The 11,693-nt window shown below is 38.4% G+C and overlaps 1 protein-coding gene across 6 annotated transcripts in view; it reads right to left on the bottom strand.

Annotated features, from left to right (window-relative positions):
• ESR1 (estrogen receptor 1) overlaps positions 1 to 11,693 on the bottom strand; it is a 209,219-nt gene that overhangs the window by 5,565 nt on the left and 191,961 nt on the right. For all 6 annotated transcript variants that reach the window (XM_088142122.1, XM_088142129.1, XM_088142136.1 and 3 more), the window contains exons 7-8: positions 6,557 to 6,690; positions 335 to 518 (exon numbers count right to left, since the gene is read on the bottom strand). In XM_088142122.1, coding sequence (XP_087998248.1) covers positions 335 to 518; positions 6,557 to 6,690 — 318 coding nt within the window. The remainder of the gene's footprint in view (positions 1 to 334; positions 519 to 6,556; positions 6,691 to 11,693) is intronic.

Below are 11,693 nucleotides of genomic sequence, written 5' to 3'. Positions count from 1 at the left end.
GCTTTCATAATCAAATTAGCACTTTTACCACTACACTACCCAAAGTAATTGAGGTCAAGCCCAAATAAAGTTTGTGATCATCATCTGACGTACCTCTCTTTGACATTTCCAGCACAAATGAATGCTGATGTTTAGATGACTTCCAGCATTCCAGCGTATCTTGAGGGATTTTAGACATTTGCAAACTTTACCTTGGACTGTCAATTTTGCTATGAATCTCATCATTCCCTTAAGTTTAAGATAACAACAGTAGGACATTGCAGGAAGAGGTCTCCTCCGTACAGAAGACAGCACCAAACTGCCTTGTCCTAAGGCCCACTGGGTAACCACTTACCTCATGTGCCTGATGTGGGAAAGGATGAGGAGGAGCTGAGCCAGGCGCCTATGTTGTTGCTGCTGGGAAAGGCCAGATTTGGCCATTAGATGTATCAAAGTGTCAGTGATCTTATCCAGAACACGATGGATATGCTCTTTTTCCTCCAGCGATTTCAGTGTGCTGGAAAGAAACGTATAGACCCCTGTGGGAGAGAGAGAAGAGAAGAGAAGAGAAGAGAAGAGAAGAGAAGAGAAGAGAAGAGAAGAGAAGAGAAGAGAAGAGAAGAGAAGAGAAGAGAAGAGAAGAGAAGAGAAGAGAAGAGAAGAGGAGTTGCCTAGCAGTATCAGTATTCTTATAGTTTTCTTTACCAAAAGCAGAATTGATACTACAGACAGTTTACAGTTTATTGTTTATTGATTAGTCTAATGACCATATCAGATAAAATGATAAAATAATAAAATAATACAGCGTGTTGGGATATAAAAAAATTCAGTGAAATAATCAGGTAAGGTTGGCAGTTGACCCCAATCTGATCTAGATAGATAGCTCTCAGTTGAATGGCCTTAGCTATAAATTTAGCAGTCTTTCTTACTGTCCATGGGTTTGTACCTTAGAGGAAGTAAGGTAGCTTATTGATGGGGGCCCAATGTGCTCTCCTGTCAATTATCGACTTTAAATGCTGTTCTCTGGCTGAAGCATACAGTTGGCAGTCAAAGAGGATTCAGAAGCTCAAACCTTGCTCTGATTAGGGCTGTTCTTTGACTCTGTGTCAGGCCCATTGTTAGATATTTTTCTGGTTGAAAGGTCTTTTTGTTCTGGGCCAGCCATTTTAAGGCTTTGATGTTAATGTCTCTATGTTGTTAATATTAGTGTCTCTGCATCAGCTTGAGCACTAATATCCAGAACCCTCTGTTTGTACATGTCCTTAGCTTGGTGGCTGACTGAGATGAAATATGGAAGTGAAAATCCAGGGAGTGAGATGGTCTTGGTAAACTGATTAACCATGTAATAGGTTGGGTCATGCCAGGCTGTTCAATAAGACTTTTTTTTTTTTTTGGTAATGATCCACTGAAAGTATCTTCCACCAAGAATTGAAAGTTCAAATTATTGTACAGCTGTGGATGGAGTGAATGCCTGTTTCAGCTCTAACAGAGGAGGCTGGAGTGTTTTTGTCAGTTCCCAAAATGGACCTTAAGAAGCAGGTCTGGGTTTGTTCAAGTAATGATGACTGTGACAGCTCCCACCATTCTGTGCCATAGGTCATTATAGGTGTTACTTATACACCTTTGATATAAGGACTAGATCAGCCTTATACACCTTTGATATAAGGACTAGATCAGCCTTATACACCTTTGATATAGGGACTAGATCAGCCAGTTTCTTCCACAGAATGTCTCTGTTAATAGAATCAAATGCTGTTCTAAAGTCACCAAAGATGGTATATAGCTGTTTTCCTGCTGTTGTGTACTTTGTTATAAGATGGTATAAAGTAAAGCAATTGTGTATAGTAGAGTGCTCAGGCCTGAACTCTGCCTGTTCTTCTACTAGAAGTTTCTTTTCATACTCCCAGACCTCTATTCTGCTTAGGAGATATCTGGCATACATCTTAGCCACTATGTCAATAAGGCTTATAGGTCTATAATTTCTGGGGTCTCCTTTGTCTCCTTTTTTTTATATAGGGACTACAGTAGACAATTCGCATCCTGTGGGAGTGTTATTTATCTGAGAGAACAAGCTTGCTAGTAATGGACTCCACCAGTCAATATATGATTTAAAAAGCTCAGCAGGCAAAAAGTCCTTGCCCAGTGCCTTGCTAGATTTTAGAGAGTGTGTGATATGTTTAATTTCTGCTGCTGAAACCAGTGGCCAAGAAGACAGTTTGTTTAGAGGGGGAAGCTCGAGTATCTGAGTTGAGGAAGAGGCCTGGTTAGAATTGGCAAATAAATAACCATAGTATTCCTCAAATGTTGAGGCTGGGATGGGAATGTGAAAGAATTTCAGGATGCCACATACAGTGTTCCAGAATATGATTGAACTGGACCCTTTTGCTGAAATTTCTAATTCTGACCACACAGAGGCTGTAAAATGAGCCTTCTTAGTGTCTAGGAACCTCTTATAGTTACATTTATGGTTTAACATCTTAGTGTGGTTTGTTGTAGGAGGTGTCTTTGAATCAAATGCATAGCTGCCTGTAATTTCTTTCTTGTGAGATAGCATTCTGGATCTAATCAGTTGGATCTGGTACGCTGGTTATTTCTGGAGTGTAATTTATCTGTTAGATAGTTTTTTGACACAGAACACAGATTAGTGTAGCTGACCAGCACATTGTTGGGACCTTCAGGAGGTGAGGAAGGTACTACAGACAGAAGCTAAATTTTGTGTAGAATTATCTGGGAGTATGGCCCACAAAAGTCAATGACTCCTCCTTCTCAATAGAAAGGAAGGAACAAATGCTCAAGGCAACCTTCCTCAACCTGGCACCTTCCAGGTGAGTTAGGACTACATCTCCTGGAGTTCTGGAAGTCTGAATCCAAACAGATCTGGAGGGTACCAGAGAAAGGCTTCTCAAACTCCCAATGAACTAAATAAATGGAAGCAAAACACAACAAACTTGAAAAATTGCTTTAACACTTACAAATATTATACAGGACTAACATAATTTGCTTGAATTGAGGTTTTGATCTTGACTGTGGCATGCAATACTATAGATTAATTGATTCATATTCAGTAGAAGAAAATAATTGTATGCCTATTAGCAAGCATAGAACTTTAGCACTGATCAAAACATTTTGGGGTGAGATGGCACAATCCTGCCATATGACTCTGGAACACTGTTTTTTTAAAAAGAGCTCCATATGAAATAGCATTCTTAGGTGACTTATGGTATGTCAGTCTGACATACTGAACCACAAATGAGTCAGGTTATGGCTCAGCAAAGTGAATAAATCATGATTAAGTTAACCATAAGCTTGCTGTGTCATGATGGCCATTATAGAGGAACAAAGAACTAGCCTTAGTTTTCTCTCAGAGATGGTCATTTTTGAAACAACAAGCTTTTCATCCAGAGCAAAAAAAAAAAAAAAAAAGGAAGGAAGAAAGGAAGGAAGGAAGGGAGAGAAAGGAGAGAACCTAATGTAAACATTGATCACTCTCAAAATAAGAGAGTCAGGTTGTCACAGGCTCCACACCCCTTTATCAGATCATCAGTATTCTAGCCGCATGGCTCAAGATTTGCAACTGGATGCTTGGCCTGCAAGCTGAAACACATTAACTCCAGAGAACTCCTATAAAAGTCAGTCAGACTCTTTCACAATATAGGAGGGGGCAGACTAGAAGCCAAATGCTCAGTGCCATCAGCCTAAGTGCTGGGTTTGTCCAAGTTCTTTTTTTTTTCCCCCCCTTCTTCTTCTTCTACTTCTCTAAAGCAAACAATGTGAAACATACATAAAACTGGATCTTCCGTCTTATTTTCTGACCTTGGTTTCTAGTCTCAAAGGCTCCATTCTAAAGAAAGTTACTTATGCAAGGAACATCCTACTGAAGATCTAAACTCACTTACTACTGCAAAATATGATAGGTGTAAGGCTTCTAAATAAAATTAAATTATTTATTTTGAACTGAGACTCTTGCATATGGTCATAAGCTATGGTATTCAGAAAAGTGCAATGCTATATGGCACTTCTGTTTTTCTGAAAAAGACAACTTTGTTATGTAATTAAATGGGCCAATATTATTTATGCAGAGTAATCAAGATCATATTTGTTACTGAAATGTCATCTTGATGATGCCCTTGTATCAAGAAGCAAGTTGCTGTCCTAATACTGTATCTGGAAAAATTCCATCAGTGGTGTCTGATACTATACTTTGTGTTCGCAAAGAGAGAGTGTGTGTGAAAATCTGGCATATAGAATTTGGAATCCACCACATTTAATGTAGCCCACCAGCATGTCTGCCTGATCTCTTCCTTCAACCCCATGTTTTAGTTGGACAGGAGCGGTGAGTCAAAATACATAGCTGGTGAACAGTATTGAGCTTTACAAGACATGAATTGTACAGATCTAGTCTGAATCATAACACAACTTCTCCAATTTAGTAACCTAGCTGTCATTTCCATATTCCCTAAGTAGCCCAACTAGCTGGCTAGGAACTACAAGAGTTGAAGTTTCAACACATTTGAAAGCCATGAAGTGGGAAAGAGCTGGTGTAAGAATGGCCAGATATGTTCTTGGTCACAATAAATGTATCAATGCGGCCATGCCAATAAATCAACTAGCTTAATAATGCAAAGCCAATCCAGTGGTGTAGGTATTCATGTGAAAGAAACTCCTTTGCATTTATCACAGTAAAAACATAGCATGTGGCATTGAGAAATTGCTTGATCCAAAGCAGCCCACGACAAAATTTCTACTAGGCAACTTGAGTGTGAGGGAAAGCATATTCTAAGCTGGTAGTTATGTGTGAAGTTCTGAATACCTGTGCACTGAAACCAGAACTCACCTAGTAATGTTGCCCTTATGTGTATGTGGATCAATGTACCTTGAACCTCTGCCCTGTCTTACTATTCTGCAATGATGCTACCTTATCCAAGTGGTAGCCAATTCCTCATGGTGACATCCCCTTGTAATATGCATTAGATGAATCTTTGTGGAGATTCTTTATTGAGTGAGGCCAAAAGGCCTTGGAACTAATTCTGGTCTGTGACACCTCCAGGCCACTCCTGTGTGGAGGCAGACAGGAAGAGTTTTGCTTAAATGGAGACTATGGTGAAGCCACTGCTGCTGTTCCACTATTGAGGGATTGTGTTATAGACATTTAAGATAAAGTAATTTATGGTTCTAACCAAATTGTATTTTAGCAGGTTTTACTGTACTTTTAAACATTGTTAATTGCTTTTAACTGTAATCCATTTTAACTGTAAATAATGTGTATTGTTTCAGTGAATTGTCCACTTTGGGATTGTTCTTCAGTAGAAAGTGGAATATATTATGCATTAATTGTAATTGTATATTGGATTTAATCTTGCCTTTTCTCCAGGAGTTTACATCAATCTTGTAATATGTAGCTTGGCTCTAAGGCAGTTTAACTGCAGTGGTACTATCCTGCTTTTGATTGCCTTAATCAGAGAGTACCATTCAAAGTTCATTTTCTGCCTCTTGCCATTGACTTTCTTAATCACATCAACTGCTGTCTTGTCTTCCAACAAATCTCCATCTAGAAGCAGTTTCCAAAATAAAGGCAGCTTCACAGTGCTATGCCTTGCTTTGAGCTAAAACTAGAGTTGCTATCCTATTCCATGTATATGAATGGTGGTTTTGCTTTTTTGTTTTTAACCAAGATGAGCTTTCTGCATATTCTGTTCAGAATGCTGATGCCCCAATAACTTGTGTTGCTCTGACTACAGCAGCTTGCTCTCTGGTTCAATCCACAGAGAATAGGCTAATGGGAAGAAAATGGCACTCAACAAAATGAGGAGCATGCTAGCACCTAACATCAAACTGTTAATTGTAAATGAGAAGGGCCAGTTACTGTCCTAATAAGAAGGACGTGGAGGTCAGAGTGTCCTATACAGGGACATGTTTTTGACCATTGTTATTCTAGAACAAAATTGTTTTCCAAAACATTGTCTTAGATCTAAAGACACGTAACCAACCACACTAACAACAACCAAAGAAGTACACAGAAGAAAAACGATCTTTCCTTTCTCCTATGGATTTTCCTATTTTGCTCAGAAGAACCCAAAGATGCACATGAAGTGTTTTTCATAGAGCACAGGGTAGTAGTGAGGAAGAGGAGAGAATACAAAACTTTCCATCCATGAACATCTGAAGAATCAAGCCATGATCCATGCCACTCTGTCAAAGGCAAACCATGAGTAAGGCCAACATCTTAGAAATTCCTATGCTCTCTTTCACACCTCAGATAATCTCCTCCGGCGTATATATCATATGGATGGTACAAGGACTGAGAAGTAAACAGAATCTTGACAAGTCCACAGCAGAATGCCAGGGACCAAAGCAATAACCTCCCCAGAACCATCTTTTGGAGTCAATCTTCGAAATAAGAATTGCCCATAACAATATGATACCGCCTAATAATGCTAGGAAGGATACCATGGTTGGTGATACATGAAGCCACCGAGATATCCAAGAAAACAAACAGGATTATACACTTCCAATCATCTCCTGGAATAAGTTATTCCTCAGGCCAAGTTGTAACTTTAAGAACACGTGTCTCACTTACCAGAATTGAGTAGGATGATAGATTTAAGGCACACAAATTCTTCCCCCTGGACATTCATCATTCGAAAGCGAGAAGAAGTGGCCAGCAGCATGTCAAATATTTCTACCATACCTTCAACACACTTTCCTTGATTCCTGCAAGAATAGATAAGAATCTAAGTGATATGTGTGTACATGAGTATTCAACGAACAGAGCTGAAATATTCACATGCCATTTGTCTAGGGCAAGTGAATCAAAAAGTAAAAACTACTAGGCCTGTAGGAACAAAAAGGCAAAGGAAGAGGATAAATGTATACTAATTTCATTTTAGCTTGTCAGTAAGTATGCTAGTGTCTAGCAAAGAACTCAGTTTTGCATTGTTGATCATTTTTTAAAAAATGTATTAGTTTCTTTTGAAAAATTATCTCATATTGAAAATGAAGCCTTATCATTGTTCATATTACAGCTTAAAATAATACAGAAAAAATATGCAAGGGCATAATAGCAGCTCTTAGTTGAGTTTTCATGTTAAGTACGGCTGCTGTATTTCTTTGGCGGGCTTAACTTTTACTCACAGAGCACTGGTTTGTTTGTTTATTATTTATTTATTACTTGCACTGTTGTTATTCTTCAATTGTGATGATGCTCAGCTTCAGTCAACTCTGGTGTCTCAAATATACATATACACATACATATATACATACATACATATACATACATACATTTATACATACACACACACATACATACATACACACAAGTAATATAAAAGCAGTAAGGATTACAACCATTCCAATAATAACAATGAAATGAGATGCAAAATAGAAAAGGCACCTAAAAGCTACTGTTACTAATGCAATTCTGTAACATTATAACACTAAGATTTATATATATATATGTTGATTAAAATTAATCCTAACACTCTAAAAACTATGAGGAAAAAATATAATATAAGATATCATCATCATAACTGAATACCTGAAATAAAGAACAGTAATACGAGTATGTTAAAATATGAGAATAGTCTTCATCTAATCTACTGGCTCGTGCTAGCTCTAGTTATCAATTCCCAACAGATTTTATAGACATAATATTTTACAATATAGGCAGATAATTTATTTATTAAACACATTTTTATGGCCACCCACACACCAGAAGGAACTCTGGGTGCATTATCATCCAAGAATAATATATGGACATAGGCTTGATCTATACAACCTGGTGCCCTTTTGAGTTCTGCAGAACTAAGAGCACTGTGAATAACTTTTTAGAGTGAACACTGGAAAAGAAGATGCTTGAAAGACTACTTGGCCAGATGCCGAGGGCCTATCTGTGCCATGACCAGGATCTTCCTATATCTCCCCATCCTTCCCTCCCCTACAAAAGGGAAAGCACAACAATGCACCACAATAAAAGCCCTCCTATGTCTTGGGACCTCTGGCTGCATAAAATATGCCATAGGTGCTACTCCATCCCTACAACTGTCAGCAAAAGAGAAATCTGGTGCCCCTCGTAAATCATGTACAACCTTTCCCTATTTAGAATTGAAGTAGGCTGCTCATATCCCCAAGAAAGTAAAGGAGAAAACTCAAAGGATGCTAATTCCACCATCAGTGACCGTTTACATACAGATTACAACCCAGCCCCCAAAATTAGAAAAGTGAAACCCAAAGGAAAATTGGATAATCACAACCAACAATTGAATATAGATCTCTATCATTTAGCCTCAACCTTCCCCACTCCTGCCTCAAGATGCAAGCCAGCTTTTGTGATGCAACTAGGACGTGCACCAGAGGGAACTCATTAAGGAGATGAAATGTGATACCATTCCCCTGCCCTTTTTTCACCTTCTAGTTATAGCACACTCTTGTTCAGTTCTCCTTAATGTCTTTGCTTCTTATGCATAAAGAACAAGCTTGCTAGTGCCTTAACTGTTGATGTCCATAATCAATTTACTGTTACTTTTATTAATTCAATATTTAGACAGTTGATTACATATTGTAAGCAATGTTGCCACCAAGCAGACAGAAGGTTGCCACCACCTACTCCTCTATCTCATATTGAAGCTGAAGTCTAAGTATTTACTCTACAGTCATTCCTATGAAAAGAGATAACAATATTTTGGGATTTCTACAAAAAAAAAAAAAAAGAGGGGCTATAATAACAGTCTTGGAGTCAAACCTTCATGCCTTCACTGAATCTTTTCTTTTTTTTTTCAGAAGCAAGCCAAACTTGGAACATGATTTTTCCACAAAGTACTCAGCCTCCCATCCCCCAGTTCATTCATGACTATCCCCCATGCTCACACCTCAAATGTGGATACAGATGTTGGATATGGTGGATACTAGAACATAATGGAATGGCACAGACAAGCATGCAATTCACAAATGCAAGCATCCATTTCAAAACTTCCTTGATTCAAATACAGTAGACCAAAAACATGCATTTGAGAAGTTTCCATACAAAAATCCATACAGTACATCAAAGAAAGTCAAAGTCAAATACAAAAGGCATGTATTATGGAAAGATAGGTACATCAATGCTGGGAAATGCACGTACTGTATAAGGCCAGTTTGCTTATAGAAACAAATATGGATTTTCTTGCCTTAGAAAAATCTCAGAAAAAATACAGAGCTCTCCTGGGACAAACTAACAACTGAATATGCATAATTCTTGTCAAAACCCAGGTACATGCTATGCTCCATACAGACCTCAATTTGGAATATTTTTTTAGAAACTTAAAATGATCTCATCTATGTTTATCAATCAAGTTCTGTGGTAGTCAAAGCGCAGTGCTGTACTTTGCTGTATAAAATCATTCAAATGATTGCATAACTACAGCTAACATCTATACAAATAACACAGAGTTAATTTTTGATGTATTCCATACTCTTCCTATTCAACACATAAATAGCCCATTGTCTAACTGCTGTAGAAACCATCAGACACTTCTTCCTCCAACTATCCTGTCTATAAGCTCAGGCTGGAAATTTGCAGTCAGTTGCAAAGGCTTTCAACAGTCATCCTGACCAAGTAGCTAATGCAAAGCCACCCAATTATTAATGATAAAAAATGCAACCGTTTAAACTTTTTGAAAAAATTATGCTCTTATACTGATAAGTAGAAGATTGCTTAAAAAGAGTTTCAGCCACATGTGCTTTATTACTTAGCCTTCCTCTTTTGTGTTGCTTTCAAATCTTGGTTCAAACATTTCTAAGGAGGCACATTTGGTGATGTCTCAGCAAGTAATGAAGCTCAGGTGTCTACTGTGGGGTGGCAAATCATCTCATGGATTCTGAGGTAGACATTTCATCCTAGTTAGTGACTGCATACATTTTCTTATACAAAAGCAAGTGGAAATATTGTTAAATGCATGGCTAGAGAGGTTTTACAAATAGTTTCTTTCCAAAAAAGGGGATGATTAACAGCAATTATTTATGGCTGCTGCTTAGACTTCTGAGCAAATATTCAAGTAAGTAGTCAGCCAATATCTCAATGTTCCTGAGAAAAGTACATTTTTTAAAGACTGGAAACAATCCTTAAAGTAAATCAACCACTTTGGAAGGTGTTTCTTCTGCTCAGGGAGTGGCAACATTTCTACTGAGTCTTCTAGCCAGAGCTTATTCTGGTAAATGGTAAAGAAATTCTGCAAAATAGGATCCAAAGAACAGAGATTGTGCTGTGTCTGTATGACCCAATAGCCAGGGTGTTGGGTTAGGGTTTTCATTTCTAGGGTTTTCACTCCCCAATCTCTCAAAAGCAGTTTCAGTCTAACCCCTGAATATATTCACTTCTGCCAACTCAGGTTCCTGAGAACAACAGAATCCCTCCAACTGGTCAACAGGAGAATGTAAAACAAAACAAAACCCCCAAAGCAAGCATTTAATCAGTGCCCTGCCTTGCCTGTCCCCTCAAAGGATACCAAAAAGACACACATCAGTAGTTTTGCAACCAGATGATTTTTACCATAGCTCCAGTCATGGCTGTTTGTTGCTGTTATGACAGGAGAGTGGGATGACTTAGGATTGATGGCTTGCATTGCTTGTGCATTCTCGCAACTCTTCCCAAAGGCAGGCGAGCCCAGGTGTATCAATTTCATGTGTGAAATTGACAATAATTTGTTCTATTTCCCCTACTTTTCAGAAGGGGACCAGCCAGCTGTAAAATGAAGGTTACTGTTCCAGTGGGTTTTTCCCCCCGTGACTGCCTTCCCAAAATGAAGAGAGTAATTGATGCCTTCAGTTCAGGAGCTAGGTGGCAAGAGCTCCCACCAACTAGGAAACCAGACCACCACCAAATTCAACGTTTCAAAACTCTGCAAAAGAAAAGATTGAATTCACTGGGCTTTCAAACATACTGCAGACAAGCACTTAGCTTCTGGGCCTACATGGAAGCTCCTTGGAATGGGTTTAGTGAAATGCTTCCCACCCCACAGTGGAAATGCAGTTCTGTCTTGGAGGTATTTGCATTGCCTCAAAGCTTCTGCTACAACAGTGGCAAATCGAATTTAAATAAAGATGTTTAAGCAATGATAATTATTTGCAAAAGCAATAGAATGCCTCTGGGAAACAGTAGACTTGCAGGCTCCTTTCTGCGAAAAGGGTTCTTCTTTAGCAAGTGAAGTTCCAAGTTCCAGGTCCAATAGTGACAGGAGCAAGTTCCATGTTCCTGTCACTATTGCAATAGCAAATATTATCTAAAGCAGGGAGGAAAGGCATCAGATTTTGTAGATAGTGATCCAATGGACCGAAAGTGGGACAGTGGTTTTCTTCCCACAAAAACTAGTGTGGTCTAATTTTATTTCCTTGGCAATTCATATGAACAGCTCATCGTAAATTAAATAGTTCAAATAAAAACTCTCTTCCCACACGGTTTTCATTTTCCTAATAAGCTGCTAGTAAATGGGAGAGCATATTTGTTCTCTTCTTTTCATTAAGAAATTAAATTACTAAAAGGGTGAAATCCTGAACCAATTTCAGCAGTTTATAACAGCATGAAGCAACTTCTTGCCACCTGATGGGGGTGCATCATAGGGGTGCATCCATATCATTTATTGCATAATTTGAGTGGCTAGTAACTAAAATAAGAGGAATTACAACTACTTTTATAAAAGACTGGAAAACCTTTATAGACTTTTTGCTGAAAATGGTTAAAAATG

This window comes from Python bivittatus, unplaced genomic scaffold, assembly GCF_059951505.1.
Source record: "Python bivittatus isolate LINGU-HERP-01145 unplaced genomic scaffold, Pbiv_v1 ctg000020_np1212, whole genome shotgun sequence".
Classification (NCBI taxonomy): Eukaryota; Metazoa; Chordata; class Lepidosauria; order Squamata; family Pythonidae; genus Python; species Python bivittatus.
The sequence above is the reverse complement of the archived record's forward strand: the minus strand, read 5'-3'. Positions and strand labels throughout refer to the sequence as shown.